The 17,909-nt window shown below is 47.5% G+C and overlaps 1 protein-coding gene across 3 annotated transcripts in view; it reads left to right on the top strand.

Moving 5' to 3' along the window:
- Window positions 1-17,909, top strand: part of vps13d (vacuolar protein sorting 13 homolog D) — a 70,555-nt gene that overhangs the window by 3,837 nt on the left and 48,809 nt on the right. For 2 of the 3 annotated variants that reach the window (XM_064297965.1, XM_064297967.1), the window contains exons 5-27: window positions 255-335; window positions 822-938; window positions 1,445-1,549; window positions 1,816-1,986; window positions 2,231-2,331; window positions 3,514-3,682; window positions 4,187-4,288; window positions 4,808-5,000; window positions 5,798-5,980; window positions 6,175-6,305; window positions 6,914-6,980; window positions 7,419-7,598; window positions 7,725-7,855; window positions 8,311-8,443; window positions 8,826-11,081; window positions 11,572-11,723; window positions 11,810-12,904; window positions 13,001-13,091; window positions 13,256-13,382; window positions 13,732-13,912; window positions 14,728-14,952; window positions 17,052-17,214; window positions 17,392-17,605. In XM_064297965.1, coding sequence (XP_064154035.1) covers window positions 255-335; window positions 822-938; window positions 1,445-1,549; window positions 1,816-1,986; window positions 2,231-2,331; window positions 3,514-3,682; window positions 4,187-4,288; window positions 4,808-5,000; window positions 5,798-5,980; window positions 6,175-6,305; window positions 6,914-6,980; window positions 7,419-7,598; window positions 7,725-7,855; window positions 8,311-8,443; window positions 8,826-11,081; window positions 11,572-11,723; window positions 11,810-12,904; window positions 13,001-13,091; window positions 13,256-13,382; window positions 13,732-13,912; window positions 14,728-14,952; window positions 17,052-17,214; window positions 17,392-17,605 — 6,368 coding nt within the window. The remainder of the gene's footprint in view (window positions 1-254; window positions 336-821; window positions 939-1,444; window positions 1,550-1,815; window positions 1,987-2,230; window positions 2,332-3,513; window positions 3,683-4,186; window positions 4,289-4,807; window positions 5,001-5,797; window positions 5,981-6,174; window positions 6,306-6,913; window positions 6,981-7,418; window positions 7,599-7,724; window positions 7,856-8,310; window positions 8,444-8,825; window positions 11,082-11,571; window positions 11,724-11,809; window positions 12,905-13,000; window positions 13,092-13,255; window positions 13,383-13,731; window positions 13,913-14,727; window positions 14,953-17,051; window positions 17,215-17,391; window positions 17,606-17,909) is intronic. The other variant, XM_064297966.1, reaches the window with a different exon arrangement.

Raw genomic sequence — 17,909 nt, 5'->3', positions numbered from 1 at the left:
ATGTATAATATAGAAATGCAATTTGTGTAAATTGCTGGGATAAGACCTGAATGCCAGAATGTAATGTAATGTTAATGATGAAGTGTGTACTTACAATGTAAAGTGCATTATTCAGCGACATGGTGATTGTACTGTTAGTTTTAATGCCTTTGTTTGTCCTGATGCGTTTTTAGAGGTGCTTAGTGTAAGTGTCCTTATATGAGATAGCCTGTGGCATGAAGCACTGGCCTTTCACACGCCTCTCTGTTTCCTAGAGTGAATGTGAACAGAAAGGAGAGTCTTACTGGTACTCTGTCACCGCCTCGATTGTCACCAGAATCGTGGAGAACATTGAGGTAAGATTACATTCGGCTCAATTCAATTTCATCTGTATGGCTCTTTTCACAAAGGACCAATGCCTCAAAGCACTTTCCAGACAGTTCAGGCCCAGACCCCCATGAGCAAGCGAAGGGTGACAGAAGCGGTGAATAACTTCCTCCAGAAACAGGAAGGAACTCTGGGTGGATCATCACTCTGGACAGTGACCAGCCACTCCTGGCTGACGCTGGGCAGGCTAATTAATGTGGTGACAGAGTACAGAGATTTGGGTTAAAGCAACAGCATTGCGTTAATTATATACTTTAGTAGTGCTTCTTACTGTATCATGGCTGTATTCGGTAGCCAGACTGGCACGTTAGGTGACTTAAAATATGTTTACAGATGTTAAATCACAATAGGTTTTTGTGTGTGAACATTTCATTGCTGTATTACCATCACAAGTTTTCGCTAGTATATGAATGGAACTTGACCTGTCGTGCTGTTTTTTTAACTTTCCCCTGCAGCTGAAGATTCAAGGGGTCCACCTGCGGTTTGAGGACAGCTTCTCCGTGCCCGAGAAGCCCTTCTCCTTTGGCGTGTGTATAAAGAACGTCTCCGCGCAGAATGCCTCCAAAGAGCCGGTGAGTCACCGCTCTGGGGCTGGGGAAGTTCTGCGGTGCATTACTGCCCAAGTGACGAAGGACACAGCCGCAATGTTCCTGAGTGCGCTGTAAATCTAAAGAGGCCCGAGCCTTTATTCAATCTGCGTTTGTCCTTCCCTTTCACTTACAAGTAAATGCAGGCATTGTGCTCAATTTGACAAATCAATTCTGGTGATGGCTGAACTTTCCAAACTGGGCTTGTGAAGAACAGACTCATTCTTGGTTCTGATGTTTAGTCACAGTGAAGATGAAATTGAGTGAATACCAGCCTTGCTGTTAGTACTGTGATGGCTGCTTCAGGTAAACGGGTAAAATCCTGACTCTGTACAGTCTGTGACTGCGGGTCCCGCAGGCCGCTATGTGGTCGGTGATAACATTGTCTGTGCAGGCTGGGTTCTCGTATGCAAGGAAAAGAAAAAGAAAAAAGGGAATCCTTAAAAAGATGATAAACGAGTAGCCAGTCAGAGTGACTTGTTTTCCTGCAGGCGGAGAAGCTTCTGCGTCAGAAGCAACTGGAGATCGAGGAGTTCAGCGTATACTGGGATACGCAGTGTTGCATGCTGGGAGATCTTCCTGCGGCTGAGATCCAGGTAAAGCAGTGACAGCAGAAATTAGATGATGATTTATGTTTATCCATTACCATTGGATACTGACCTGGAAATGCTAGAGCAGCGCTGACAGCAGTATCCCCTGGAAATATCCACAATACTGTAGCCAGCTGCCATTGCAGCTGTATGGAGGAAGATACCCGTGTGAACTTCACTGCAGCTCGAGTGCTAGTGGGACACATGCAGAGGTGTAGAGATGATGCTGTAAGGGTGTGGTTTGTGTCCCCTTCGCCCTTCCTCCCCCCCAGGAAGCCATGACCGCCTGCATGCAGAGCCGCGAGCACCAGTACATCTTTGAGCCGGTGTGCGCGTCCGTCCTGCTCCGGAGAAACGCCTCCAAAGAGCCCCTGAGAGCCCGCCACACCCCCCGCATCGGGGGCCAGGTGCAGCTGGAGCCGCTGTCGCTGCGCCTGTCACAGGTACGGCCCCGCCCCCGTCCCCGCCCAACTCCAGTGTGGAGCACTGTGCTGTAGAAGGTGACATCCTTTGGATGAAGCATTGAGCCGAGGTCCTGGCCTTCCTTCATCAGTAATATGAGTATGCTTGGGAAATGAGGACAAAAGGTCTGAGATTCTTGAGGACGCTGTCGAGGCAATAAACACAGCGTTGTGAAGCGTTTAAAGCCGATGCAATCTCCTGATTTCTGCTTTACTCTTTCCTCAGGTCCAGTACCAGCAGATCATGGCCTTCCTGAAAGAGCTGGACCGCAGGGAGAGGGAGATGCTGTTTCGCAAATGGAAGCCCAACGTCCCGGTTTCTGGAAAGTGAGCCACTGCTTGTATAGTGATGCCGAATACATACACCATTCATATGCCGTGAAGCTCTTTGCATGTAAGCGATAAGGAGAGGCAAATTCCACCTGAATTCTATCAGTGTGTCGCACCACCGGGTTGATGCATAGCAGCCATTTTGTTACCGAATTCCCACATGTCAGAAGAAGTGGAGAGCGTCAGAATTTATTTAGCTGGTCAATTTATCTTTTTGTTATTTCACGTCATTTATTATGCAGAATCCATGTTGAAAGATAACTTTGAGGGCTTAGGAAAAGCAAACATTGAAAATGGTTAAAGGGGAAAAAGTTTTATTATAGAAAACTACATGATCACTAATCACAGCTTTAAGTTCTCATTTACATAGATTTGTTTTGAAGTAATTGGATTAAGGAAACCATCCATTTCAGGTGTCTTACCCAGTGTCAGGAAGATGAATAGCTGCCATTAGGTATAAACAGAGAACATGCTGCCTGAATAGGCCTATGCAAGAACATATACAGAATATTCAATTAGCACTTGTGCTTTAGTAATGTCGCGCCTGTTTTTGCTTGTCAGTGAATTATTGTTTGGTAGGTCTCACACAATTACTCATTATCATCTGGTGAATGCATGGGATTAGACTCTCTGCTGAATTACTGAAAAGTAAGCTGAAAAATGAGGAAGACTGCCATGCTAAAGACTTGTAGATATACTTTGAAGATTAGGTGCAGGTGCTTGGAGCTGGTACTGAATACTGCCAAGAGACAAGAATGCTGTCTGCACACTGCTCCAACAGAGCCTTAAGTCAAAATGCAAATGTCCTCATTTATTCCGGCGGGAATACAAAGATAAAATAAAAAGTGAAAAAGTACTTTGTGTATTTAAATTCAGCCAAGCAAATGTTTTTGCTCATGCTATCTTCAGGGCTTGTCACTCGCAGAGCCATACACTGCTCTTATATGTGGCTTAGGCTGCTGACTATGAGCAGTCATACAGGTGATGCCAATTGTAAGCGGTAGACATTTTTATAATGAGATCGCTTAGCTTATTGAACCAGTTAGTGCAAGATGCTAATAAGAACAAACAATGTTGCTGTTTTGAATTGCATATCTATGCAGTGTTCCACCTATGTGCATCGTTATCCTTGAGTCACTGCTCCGGTATGGATGACTGACAGCTGTCCGTGTCCCGCAGCTGTCGGCGGTGGTGGATGTTTGCCATCAACGCTAACATGAGTGAAATCCGGGAGCAGCGGCGACGAGAGAACTGGAGCTTTGCCCTTCAGCGCGCGCGGGATGCCAAGCTCTATACGCGCCTCTACTCCCAGAAACTCAAGGGCCTGCCCTTAAGCGCACAGGAGAAGGTGAGCGACGTTCGATAGCTTAGTGCCATTTGGGCTATCAAGGCTATCTGCTGTCACACTGCTAGCCATGCCGACCTGTGCTGTCTGGGAAATCAAGGCTATCTGCAGTCAAGCTGTGCTAGCCACTTTTACCCATGCTATCTGGACAATCAAGGCTATCTGCAGTTATGCTGTGCTAGCCATGGTTTTCCATGATATCGGGATTATCCGTCCTGTTTCACAATCTCTTCTGACTGCTGAAATAACATAATCATCACTTTCAGGGGTTTCTTCCTGTTTTCAAACTTCTACTTTCAAAATGTATGTTTCATTTTTACCTTCAGGTGAGACTTCATGTACTGCAATATTACTAGTTTTAATTTTGACATCTGTGTGAATCACATCAGTCAATATCCCATCTGTGTAAATGTCTAATACCTAAAATTTAAGCTGACGTCTTCCTCCAGCTCATGTCTGTATGAGCCGGTCTCTGTGTTCTGAGTCAGGCCTGCTTTCTGTGGACAGGGGGAGCTGGAGAGGGTGGAGGACGAGCAGACCCTGGAGGAGCTGAAGTGCCTGAGAGAGATCATCCATGACACCTTCCGCAAGCAACAGGAACTCGCAGAGGCAAGATTTGGGAGAATTGTGACCGTAAAGGTGTTTTCTTTAAGTGCAAGCCAGTATCTACAGGAGATGGCCACATTGTTAATCATGGTGTCATATTTACCAGTCATAATTCCCGAGAAGTCTTCTAAGCTGTGTATTTTCCAGCTTAGCCTGCGTATATTAAGGCTTAGCTGTGTGTATTAGGGCTCCGCCAGAGTGAATTTGGCGTCGACTGAGGCCACGCATGGTTTTGAATGACTAAGCTAGGTTTAATAGGTCATAGGGCTTTTGGATTGTGACATTTCCACCGCAGAGTTGTACAGCTATGAACTTTGAGGTGGAGTAAATGTCTGATCCCTGAGGCTGTAAACTTTAATTTGATACAGTTTGACGGCCATACTGTTCTCGGCACAATTATTTTGCCGGATTTCACATTTTCTTCCTCCATTTGAAAACTGGGCCGATGTGACCATTTAGGCCAGCTGATGAAGAAATACTGACCCTAATCTACTGTCACATAACCCTGTATCTCCCCCACAGAGTGTGAGAGACTCCATCTCAGACCCCTCCCTGTGCTCGCCCTCTGGATCCATCCCAAAGAGCAGCAGTTCTGGTATGATCCAGTACCTGCAGTCGTGGTTCCCCGGGTGGGGTGGCTGGTACGGGGGGCCCCAGGGCCCTGTGATGGGGCCAGATGAGCTCCTGCGAGATCCGGGCACGTGGGATATACTGGGTGAGCGTCTGAGTCCGTGTTTTATTTATTTTTCTGTGAACAGTTGTTTTTAATTCAACATTGCATAACCACATTGGCCTGGAATCAATACACCTTTGTCCTTTCAAGTTTGCTTTCGAATAAATGCAAGTTTAACAATTTTTCTACTCAAAAGTGGTTTGGGGAGTTAATTTTGGTGATTACTGAGCTCGCCAATTTGCGTTTGTTAAGAAGACACCTAATGCATGCAGTAATTTGTATGATAATTTTGATTAAATCCTGGCCAAGAAATACAGAATGGGTACAATATCTCCTTTCCTCCCAAAAGAATACCTCCCTCCCTCCAAATCCCTCAATGGCAGTGTCTAAAAAAAGATAACATTTGCAAGAGAGATTGCATTGGTTGTGTGAGGAATTTCTGGACTGCAAAAGCTTCACTCCTGGCTTCTGTTGTTCTCCCTCTAGCACCATGCATTCATGCTGTTGAGAGTTCTATAGAAATTATATCTATGGAATATAATAAGAAAAAGTGACCCTCTTAGATTTTTTAAAAAAGAAGTTACTAATGAATGAATTCATACCCATGACGTACCTGCTCATGGTATAATTTCTTTTTACTCTAAAGGCAGCAGCGTTTTTATTGATTCGATGTAGATATAAATAGGGCCTTTAAATGCTGTGACATAGACAAGTAAAACAGTACAAGTAATGTTTATCAGCTCTCTGCAGCAGCCTAATAGCACTCATACGTGGCTGTGCTGGGATGCCATGTTCCTCGGGTCTGAAACTGAAGGCTGATCTCTCTTCTTCACGTGTAGCTGAAACAGAAGAGCTCTTTGATCCTTTGGAGGACTCCCAGAGCCTCAACACCTTCACTAGGAGGGACCACCTGTTCGCCCGGCTGGACTTCCTGCTGGAGAAGGCCTCCGTCACTCTCTTCCACCAGGACAGGAAGGGAGCCACGCCCCATGAGAGTGGGGTCATTCAGCTGGAGTTCTCAGGTGATGTATCGGTGCACCTGCATCCCTGGCTTCTGGTGCTTGGATGTTCATTGTCATATCCTTAAAGCTCCAGGAAACTGAAATTGATTAAATCTTTGCTGATGTGTTGTTTTAACACTTTTTTGAAGTGCATAGATTTGGCTGTGTAAATTGTGTAGTGCATAGATTTAGACTGTAACGTTGGGTGATTTCAGGGGTGAAGATTGGGGTGGAGTCCCTGCCTCGCTCCGAGTCGTCACTGCTCTCGGTGAAGCTGGGGGGGCTGTTCCTAAGAGACCTCACCACCCAGGGGACCATCTTTCCTGTTCTCGTCTCCCCAAAGCCGGTGAGAACCTTCCAGAAACACCAGTGTTTGCCGTAACCGACTCTGTAGACTAATCAGATGCTCAGCACCTGTGGCCTTTTCGTCCTCTCTGGTCCTAAATGCAGGAGGTTCTGGTAGGTAAACAGGAGTTTCCGATTCTGTATTACAGATTATGAATTTTAATGAGAAGGCATTCCCTGGGAAAGAACTTCTATTGCCCCTGCATTCTTATTGGTCAAACATCATGAATATTCATAAGATGCATCAAAATGGGATATATAGGCTTCATTGGTAATAAATAGTTGTTAATGATATGGAGCTGAGTATCCTGCAGGTCTGCAAAATCAGTGGTAATGCTGAGCATTCGGCGTATTCCTTATTTGCAGCAGTAGTCCACCTGTCCATGCACCCTGTTCCCATCCCTGTAACTTTTTTCATGAAATCTATTGAAGGATGACCTCCGGACCCATTGCAGTGAGAAATAAGATGTTAAATGACTCATCTGTTTGAATTCGCTTCAAATATTTAATTTTCTTGCAAAATGAATCATGTTTTGGCCACCTCGACCCCAGAGTTTTCAGTTGTGCTTTGGTGCATATTTGATAATGAATATTGTGTTCCTCTGGAAGGACAAGACGGCTGTGGGCATTAATCAGCCATTTGGACAGCCCAGTGCCACGGAATCCTCAAACCCAGGTGAGTTATTTTCCCTGGACGTTAAGTTAAATCTGAACCTTTTTCATGGCAGGTCATATGTTACATTTCCGAATATTAATGTGTATTTCTTTTTTGTAATAATGATTTTTTATTATATTTTGGACATAATATACATTTACAGAACCAGGCACACTGATATTAAAAGAACAGAACAACATTACACTAATCTGAACATCAAACCATGATCCAAAGCTCGGTATAAAAAGCTAAATATAGAATATTTCATACAAAACTGCTCCAACTCATACGCAATCATGCATCCTTAGAGGGAAAGAACGTATTTTTGTGTTTCTTCTGCAGAAAAACAAAAAAACTGCTCACAGTTTTACTGGAGATGGCCACATGTATAACAGAAAATGGTTGTCAAAGTTTGGTCCACAGGGTGGAGTTGACAGGATTAAGTTGTTTTTCTCACAGCCCCCAGTACGGAGACGTCGGGGTCGCCCGTCTTCGAGATGATATACGAACGCAATCCAGCCAGGAGTAAATTCGAGAGACGCCTTGAGGTCAACACAAGCCCCCTCAATATCGTCTACAACCCCCAGGCTATTAAGAAAGTGTCTGACTTCTTCTACAAAGGCAGAGTCCACACCTCAGGTAGGGCTTTCGCTGTCTCTCAGCCAAAGAAGGAATAAATCACAGAAATTCTGCGGAGAGGAGCACAGAATGACGTGCTGGGTCGGCCCTGCCTACGTGTTGCTGATATTGATTTTCTGTCGGCAGGTTTTGGATACCAGTCAGAGCTGGAGCTGAGGGTAGCGGAGGCTGCCAGGAGACAGTATAATAAGCTGAAAATGCAAACCAAGGCAGAAATCCGGCAGACCATCGACCAGCTGCTTGTGGGGGAGTTCATAGTAAGAGTGCGCTCGCACAGAACAGGAACAGGGGGCAGGCATGATTTTCAACACCAACCTCTAAGTGGGCTTTTCAAAATAAAGGGAGGAAAAATAGAAGGACGAATGATGTGAGGGGGAGGGTCATTTGAGATGACCAATCGCATGCCCACATTTCAGTTTAAAATGGCAAAATAAATATAAAATGAAACTGAAATGCATTTTTAAAAAGTGTAATGGTCTCTGTGGTATGAAAATGTCAATTATGGAGTGAATTCCAGATCTGTGCGTTAATTGAAAAGTGTTGTCAGGCATAAAATTATGATCTGCGTGATGCTACTCTGTAGTTATTGTTTGAAAAGTCCTAAGTGGATATTGTAAAATATAGGTATGTGTAGATACCTATATCTAGATATAGGTATAGGTGTGGTTGTGCAGTTGTCTGACTTGCCCTTTTCTCTTGGCGTGTCTTGCAGGAGAACAGCAAACGTTGGACTATGAGGCTGGACGTCTGTGCTCCACAGGTGGTCTTTCCAGATGACTTCCACACAGAGGACCCCATGCTGGTGGTGGTGGACTTGGGCCGTATTCTCCTCACTAATTCTCAAGGTATATATGAGCAACGTCTTGACAGCAAATCGATGACCTTTCATTTGACTGGAAATAGGAATGCCTTATTTTCCTTTGTATTTATTCATAGTATTTCACTTGGATATATTTTGTCATCCTATACATAGTCCAGGCAAAATCACGTGGAAGTAGAAGTTAGGAAAGTTGTTTATTTGGTTTCTCTTTACAGTTCTTGATAACAGGGGGATTAATTGTTGAAAGGTAGAAACCTTTGGATTTGAAATGGCAAATTCACTTAGAATTTATAGACCTTTTCATAGAAATAAAGACCAAAGTATCCATCTCGTTGAAATTAAATGGTGTCAGCAGAGCTGTCTTTTATCTGACTTCCTTATATTTTATCTTTTGTTTACCCTTAAAGAAGACCCCAAAATAAAATCAAAGATGGCACAGTCCGAAGGGGATGAGTTTAGCGATGAAGAATACCAGACTCCACTGGCCACACCCCCGGGGTCCCCTCCTCCTGAGCCTGAGACAGAGTTCAAAGGTCAGGAGAAGAGCCCTGAGTTGTCCAGCTCTCTGCCCTACTGCCCTAACCTGTATGAGAAGTACTCCCTGTCCTTCAAAGACCTGCAGATCATGGTGGGCCGATACCGGGACAACTGGAAGCACCTGCAGGAGAGTGAAGTGGGCCCCACCCATGTGGTGGAGAAGTTCAATGTGCTGCTGCAGCTGGAACAGAGGCTGCGCTACACCTCTGACCCCCAGCTACCTGGGGCTGTTCTCTCCGGAACCCTCCCGGACCTCAAGGTGCACATCAACCTGGAGAAGATGACTGCTCTGCGGAGCTGCCTGACCCGTCTGGGGAGCCCGGGGCCGGGGGAGGACGGGGACCTAGCGGGAGGGGAGAACGCCCGGACACCTGACCCACTAACGCTACGGCACGAGAAGATCTTCCAGCGAGACGACAGCCAGTGGAAGCTGCAGGGCTCCACTAAGAACCTGGCTCATAGTGTGCAAACGCTGGAGCAGCACACGCGGGAGGTGCTGGTGGAGTCCAGGCTCCTCTTGGCTGAGTTCAACATCAACTACATGCAGCTGGGGGTGGAGAGTGGCGGCCGCTACATTTCCGTGCTCAAGGTGTTTGGCACCAATGCCCATTTTGTCAAACGACCTTACGACGCAGAGGTTTCCCTCACTGTCCACGGCCTCCTCCTGGTGGACACCCTGCAGACCTATGGTTCCGACTTCGACCTCCTGGTGGCCTCCCACAAGCACCTCAGCTTCGACGTGCCTACAGGGAGCCTCCGAGAGAGCCAACCCAGCTCCCCTGTCTCTCCTGAACACAAACTCCCTGAGATGACGAACCTTCGCAGAGAATCGCCCCCTGGGCTGTCCTTCGAAAAGGTCTCCCCCTCCAGTTCGTTTCTCAAAGATCAGGACGCCCTCATCAAGCTGGAGTACCAGTTTGTCAGCTCTGACTGTCCCTCCATGAACCTAGACAGCTCTCTCCAGGTGACCTCCATGCAGGTGAACAACCTGGACATAATCCTGAACCCGGAGACTATGGTGGAGCTCCTCAAGTTTCTCCAGAAGTCCTTCCCGAAAGAAGAAAGTAGCTTGACGCCCCCGACCCAGCAGCAGTCCTTCCAGCCGGATGCAGGTGGCCCAGATGAGATATTCCAATCCACATATGACCAGAACACAGAGGTCACCGTGGAGATCCACCGACTGAACTTGTTGCTCCTTCGCACAGTTGCCACGGGAACTGTCCTTGGTGGTGAGAAGAGGGGCATGAAGATCGCCACGGCCAGCATCAATGGTACCAAGGTCAATGTGTCCATGGGGAGCCGCTTGGATGTCAATGGCTCCCTTGGGTGCATCCAATTAGTTGACCTGACGCAGGAGGGAGGGAGGAGCCAATTTGTGGTCAGTATCGGGAATGTGGAGGACCTCCCCAGTGCTGGGGGTGTTGCTTTCTTCAGGGAGACACCCTCTGAAGCTTTGAACTTCCACCTACTGGAGAAGTCCCAGGGGGAGTGCTCCCTACGGCTGCACATGGCCTCCTTGCATTACAATCATTCGGCTAAGTTTCTGAAAGAGCTTAGTCTCTCCGCCAACGAAGTGGAGGACAACTTCCGCTCCATGCTGAAGTGCGCGGCCACCAAGGTCTCCACCGTGCTGGCCACCAAGACAGCTGAGTACAGTGGTATGGTATCAATCTTCGAAACCCCATCCAGGAGAACAAGGACGACACAAAGTCCGAGTCACTGGGCATACCCCTTTGAGGATGAAGAGGATCTGATCATCCCAGAGAAGGAGCCAAGCATGGACTCCTTTATGGTCAAATTGACCCTGAACGTCAGCATCGATTCTCCTGTAGTTTCCATCCCTCGTAAGCCCGGTCACCCCGAGCTTCTCGTTGGCCATTTGGGGAGCATTACCATTCAGAACTTTGTGGCTGGTCAGGACAGCTCGGAGAGGGAGAAGCTGCAGGTGGAGGTGAAAGACATCCGGCTGTACTCCCTCAACACCAGTCACCTGGTCTCGCGCAAGACCGCGCGGGCCGACTCTAGCTCCTCCTCCTGCTTCTCGCCCTCCCACAGTGGGAGCGTCAGCAAGGAGGAGCCGCAGTTCACTCGCCATGACTTCTTTGATTACCTGAGTCGTGGCAAAGGTGAGAAATCCTTATTCAGTCATTTCTGAGTTCGACTTTTAAATGTGACCTTTTTAAAAGTCCTTTCTTAGGGGGGTTTCAGTCCTACCATCATAGTGATTGGTATTCAAACCAAACACTGGACTGCCTTACAATACAGATTTACATGACTAATTTATTTTGTGACTGTTGGGTATTTTTGAAGGCAGAGTGGCAAACAAAAAATAAACTGCTAAATACATTGGCTTTGCAAATTGTTAATGGCTGGTAATTATATGTTTTGATTGAGCAGAGGAAAGACTACTATGGCAGAAGGATTGAATTTCTGCCTTATATAATTATTATTAGTCTGGGCCTTTGCCTTTGTAATGGTGCTGAGGAAGATAATGACAGCATGACAGCACATTATTGTGTTGGCCCTCATCTCAGGTGATTTTAGCAGATTAAATGGAAGTAGCCTTGCTGAGATCCATCTGTGGGGAAGTGGCTCTAATTGTTGTTTCTGTCACAGCCTTTCACATCCTGAAAGACACCACCATTCAGTTCACGCTGGAGAAAGTGCCCCTGGATGAGGATACACAGTTCACTTTTCTCACTTGTGATGACCCTTTTAACAGCTCTGGTTTATTGAAAGTGGATGGAAAATTTGTCAACGCTGTACAGGTGAGCGCCATTGTTGCTTGTTTCTACTGCCGTGTGTTGAAGTGCATAAAATTGAGCCCTGTTTTTTGTTCACACTGCTCTTACAGGTGTTTCTGGCCAAGTCAGTGTACGAACAGGTGCTGCAAACCTTGGACAATCTCTCTTTTATTGATGAGCAGCGGGTGACGCCCAGCCTGCCCCCAACCCCACCTCCGCCCACCCCCTCCTCCACCAAACCACACCGCTTCCCAGACCCCCAGGGCGGGCTCTTCGCTCGGGACCCACCTCTAGCAGGACTGTCGTACGCCTCCCTCTCCTCCTCTCTCTCAGCCCCCTTGCCCCTGCAGGCCCACAGCCCCCCCCACCTGGTGCCGTCCTTCACCCAGGTGAGGGCCACCTTCTGTGTGTCGGAGCTGCAGGTGCACCTGAGTGCGGACCTGAGCCAGGGGGCCCAGGGGCTGGTCAGCCTGCGCTTCCAGGACCTTCAGGGAGACTTCTCCAAGGACCACCCCCACTCGCTGGCCGTCCAGCTGACCCTCCGCTCCCTGCTGATGGAGGACCTCCTGGAGCCCAACCCGGACTCCAAGTACAAGCATCTCATGGTGTCTCGGGGGGCCCCAAAACCCTCCACCTTCAGTCCCAAGGAGTACCTCTCTCAGTCCTGCCCGTCGTCCTCCAACGCGCTGTACCCCGACATGCCGCGCTCCCTCCCGGCCCACATGGAGGAGGCGCAGAACGTCTTTCAGTTCTACCAGAGGCACCCCAGCACCCCGGCGGCCGGGGGCCGGAAGAGCAAGAAAGACCCGGAGTGCCCCAGCACTCCTCCGCCCTCCCCCACCCGTAACACCCCGTCCCCGCACCCGCCCCCCGACTTCGACGACTCCCTCGTCCACATCAACGTTCTGCTGGTGGACCGGCACCACCCGGAGTTCGTTACTCGCTATGGCAGCGTGGGCCGCAGCGTGGATGTAGACTTCAACTGCCTGGACGTCCTCATCACCCTGCAGACCTGGGTGGTCATCCTCGACTTCTTCGGCATCGGCTCCACCGCCAACAACCACGGCGTCAGGGTCTCCTGCTCCTCCCCACAGTCCATTCCTGGACACCCGGTGCTGTCCCCCGACCCGGACGATCTGGGCAGTCTCTACCCTGAGAGTGAGGAGGAGTCCATCGAGCCCGTCAACACCAAACTGGACCTGAAGGTACCGTTGCCGTTTGTGTTCAGAAGGTTACTTTATTTCTTTACCGAGTATGCGAGTGTTTTAAAGTTGTAATTTAATGTGTGGTTGTATCCTTAGGTACATTCCCTGACCCTTGTGCTCAACAAGAAAACCAATGAGCTGGCAAAGGCTAGTGTCTCCAAACTGGCTGCCCACATGGAGATTATTGGTGAGAATTAGCTTGGTTACGATTATTTTATCTGGAGTCAGTTCAGTTTGAAATATTTCTTGCGTCAGTGTGGTGTAGCTCATTCATGTGGAGAGCTGGTGCTCCCTGGGCCTGCAGTGTGGATTGCTCTTCCTGATTTTGTTATGTATTTTCTTGTGTTTCAGAGGGAGACTTGTCACTGCAGGGAAGTCTGGGTAGTCTGTCTCTCAGTGACCTCACGCCACATGGCGACCTGTACAGGGAGCGCTTCACTACCCGCGGTGGAGAGGCCCTTGTCTTCAACATCCACAAGTAATTAGCATTCTCCCCAGCCACTTTATCTTGCCTTTAGCAGACTGTTCACTGTGAGTGAAATCAAACTCTTTCAGTCCAGTTGTTTGTATTTATCTTTTCCTAGAGGAATTGTCACAAAGATTCTTTAGTGGAAAACAGGAAATAGATGGACATATGTGAGGTAGTACCATATTAGGAAAGAAGAATAGGTTACATTTTAGGTGTTTTCATGGTTGTATTTGGTGTGGGTGTTTTAGACATTGGAAGTAGGTCAGTTACCTGCGCGGTACTTTCGGTTGTTGGAACGGTAGAGCTTTAAGGGAAAGAGGTCACAAGATATGCATCCAGGCTGTTATTCTCTCTGCAGGTACGGTGAAGCCGACCCTTACCTGGAGCGTGAGTACGACATAAAGCTGTCCCTGCAGATGGCGTCTGTGCAGTACGTCCACACCCAGCGCTTCCAGGCCGAGGTGGTGGCCTTCATCCAGCATTTCACCCAGCTGCAGGACGTTCTGGGCAGGCAGAGGGCTGCAGTCGAGGGCCAGGCTGTGAGTAGGCCTATTTTTCTGAATCCCAAAGTGGCTCAGGCAGTAAATGGTATCGCTTTCAGTGCAGGCTGGGCTATTATCAGTCTAAACATCTGGTGATAAAGGGGGGTTGCTGTGTGAATGTGATCTGGGAATATGACTTCTCTCCAGGGAGTTCGCCTTCTCCTGGTTGTGTTTTTCGCGACTGGTGAATATTTCCACAGTGGTGTTGAGCAGCCTTGATCCAAGACAGGGTGGTGCATGAGGAGGGGGTGATTTTTTTGGTACATGTTTGTTTTGGGGGGCACAGGGAAAAATTCATGGTGTTTGTTGTGTCAAGTGAATCTATAACAGCATGGCATCACACTCTGCCAGGAAAGATGGCTACCATCTGTTCCTTTGAGAGGTCTGACTGAAGTCAGCGTGAAGTTTGAGCAGCAAGGTGTGACCTTCTGCTGAGATTTTCCCTCACGTTTATACTTGGAAGAGCTTGTAATACCCTGAGGTACCCTGTGCTGGATACAGACTTTGTAGCCTATTATACAAGTATTTGCTTGACATACTTTTCTGGACCGTAATGACACACAATGTATTTGCTGTCCAACATATTATTTATACTGTTGAATATTTATGATAGTAATTCAGGTGCTGACTTCAGAATAGACAAACGGGTGTGGTGCTTAACCACATCCTAACCATTGGAGGTTTGAATGTCTTGCTCTGTTCTGGTTTCTAGGCAGGCCATTTACCTACTGCTTGACCACTGCAGGATGCTTACCTGTTAGGCCGCTGCAGGTTCGAGCGCTGATACGTCCTCTCTTCCCCCCTCGGTCCAGGTGCGGGAGCGGGCGCAGAGGGCGTCGCGGGTGCTGCTGGACATCGAGGCGGGCGCCCCCGTGCTCCTGATCCCCGAGAGCTGGCGCTCGCCGCGCCTCATCGTGGCCAATCTCGGCCAGCTGCGCGTCCGCAACTGCTTCCTGTCGGCGGGCACGCACGGCACCTTCTCCCTCAGAGACAAGGTAGAGAAACTTACCATGGTACATGCCTTTATCCCCTCTCTGGTGAGTCCTGCGTCCTCCCCCTCCCCCTGCCCTCCCCCCCCCCCCTAACCAACCCAACCCCCCGGTCTCATTTCTAAAGCATTAGGACCACATTAACCGTCGTCTCTCAGCCAACCTGAAATGTTTGGACTTTTTTTTTTTTTATCGTTCATACTGTTTAATGCATGTACTGTTGTATAATCTGTGAATAAATCATGTGATTGGGACGGATAGAAATTTGTAAGGATCTAATAAAAACTGAACAGCTCATAAATCATGCACTGTGGCAGTCTGAGTCGGCCATTAGAGTCAGGAGAAAGTGGAGCAGCTTGGACGCCATTATCATCACTCTTTATTTGGTCGCGGTCATGTGGTCTGGTGCTTTACAAATCTTTTCTCCCACGTGTTTGTTTGCCTCTGCAGCCCTTGTATAGTGTTACACTAAATATAAAAGTATTTTAAGGGCATGCATTTACCAGTATTTGCATGGTGTAGCAATGAACGCAAACCATTTACTGTTAAGGAGTAACATGATGTGTTGTCCTGGTAACTATTAATTTATCTCGTATGGCATTGAAATGAGCTTAATGGTTTGAAATGCACTTAGCCGGGTGTTAAACGGGGCGATGGCGAATGGTGGAGCTTTTGTTTTGGCGACTGTCACCATTAACGCATAGCATCTGTGATTTTGTCTGTGAAGAATCTGATTTTGCATGCTTGTTCATACAAGGACCCTTCTCATTACAAGGTACCGGTGAATTATGCGATATCACTCCCTGCGTTGCTGTGTGTCCTTTTTCAGTTTTAAAAGAGAGGGATTAACTCTTTATTTATCCTCTTTTTTAAAATGCAAATGATATATTTAATGATTGACATTGTTTTCTCTTCATTTTTAAGTGTATGAATTTGATTATTTGTGGCTGAATTACATGGACATTATAGCCAGAGTACATAAAAGCATATTTTGTATGATTCAAATTGGATATTTTTGATGTTTAACAAAGGGAGAAATTTGCTTTTTTTGTCAACTATTCTTTTATAGCTACTACTTTAATGTAGAAACTCAGGGAATTCCCTGATAAACATTTCTCTAAGCACTAATAGTTTATTTACAGTGTACAAAGAAAAAAAAAAAAAAAAAACTTTTTTGTTTGGAAACATGAAAAACAATGTTATTTTTTTCCTGCCTATTCTTTACTTCCATGTATGCATTTGTTTGTATATACACACAACAGAAGTAGATTTTGAGGTATTTTTCTAGGCATTCTTTTCTTCTCTATATTTTGACCTTTTTAATGCTGGACTGAATGCTGTCAGTCAGGTATCGACTCCTGACAACCATTTCATAACCTGCCTGTCATTCCAGACGTGTGACTTGAAGCTTTAGCGTGATATTTAGGATCTCAGAACAACAAAAACAAGGGTTTTTTCCTTCTTTTTCCGTTGAACATCTGATCTTGTTGCAACAACCTGCTTGCATCAAGTTATTTGCATGATGTGTGTCTGGTGTGTCTTCAGAGTTTGAACCAACAAAATGAATTTTGTTACGCATATGAAATGTCAGGTATTAAGTGGGCAGATATTCGATTTCTGTTGCAATCAAATACTCAATGCATCTCTCACCACCCTGCGTATATCAGTTTCCTGTGAAACGGACAGGGAAACTGCTGTTGCCATGGTCATTTTAAAGTTTCTGAACCTGGCAGAGGGGAAGCTATCTGGCAGGTCCAGCTGGTTTTCCTTAATCTGATGAGAGATGGAGAACACAGTGCTGCTGACCTTGCTGTGGAAAGCCCATGTTATCGAACACAGGCAGGCTTTTGGAGTGATAGCCTGCTTGTGTTGAGTGCTGGTGTTGTTTAAGATCAGTGATCCTCAATCCTGGTCCTGGAGAGCCACAGAGTCTGCTGATTTTTTTTTTTTTTTTTTTGCCTTAAGATCAGCATCCGATTCAGACCCAAGAAAGCAGGAGAGCCGAGTTATCTGTGTAATCAGCTGCTGAAACTGATCTATTGCTCCTTAAGTGTGGCTCTCCAGCAGCAGGGCTGAGCACCGCTGTGTAAGATGATGTGATGCTGTGTCGGTGCTGAAGCTCGTGCTAATGCCGCCCCGCTCTGCAGGACCGCGTGAGGGATGCTGCTTCGGCCCGCCCGGGGAGAGAGGAGCCGCCCGCGGGGAAGGCCAGAGCTGGGGCCTCGGGCCCCCCAGGCCCCGGCTTCACGCTGGGCCGACCCCAGCCGGCTATGGGCCGGATTCCTGAAGTCAATGTGCCTCTTAGTCCAGGTAAGCCAAGGGGGCGTGGCATTGGTGTGAACTTTAAAGTGGGGGGAAACTATCCACAGAAATGAGCTGAATGTTAATGCATTGACTTCTGTCTCTCTCTCCCTTTCTCGCTGTCTCTCTCTCTCTCTCTCTCTCTCTCTCTCTCCCCCCCTCTCTCTCTCTCATACACACACACAGAGGAGCACGTGTGTCTGCTGGACTGCATAACTGTGGACCTGCAGGAGATGGACATATTTGCGGCGGAGCGGTTGCCGTGTGAACCGTGGGACGGTCCGGAGCAGCAGGCGGACGGCGACCTGCTCTTCCCGTCCTTCGCCGTGCGCCGCACGGGGGGCAACCTGCTGAAGGAGCGCTGTCGCCTCACGCTCAAGGTGGAGAGGAACCTGGACAAGTAAGAGACTCCCCCCCCACACCAGCATCATCATCATGCTATTGAGATACATGAGTGAGATCAAAATACATAGCAGTAGTTGACTTCTTAAAAGACCAATCAGACATAATGCGTCATAGATTAAAGGCCATTGGCTTAGTCCCTCAAACACATCCACCTCATATACATTCTGTGTTAACTCCATTGGGTTATTATCTTCATTTATTAACTGAGAAGCAAAGCCTGGATTGTGTTTGGATTTGGCTTGACCCAAAGCTCAACTTTAGCAGAGTTTTGCTGCTGTTGTGAGTGTACTGTGTGATGG

Source organism: Anguilla rostrata, chromosome 11 (genome assembly GCF_018555375.3).
Source record: "Anguilla rostrata isolate EN2019 chromosome 11, ASM1855537v3, whole genome shotgun sequence".
NCBI classification, from domain to species: Eukaryota; Metazoa; Chordata; class Actinopteri; order Anguilliformes; family Anguillidae; genus Anguilla; species Anguilla rostrata.
The sequence above is the reverse complement of the archived record's forward strand: the minus strand, read 5'-3'. Positions and strand labels throughout refer to the sequence as shown.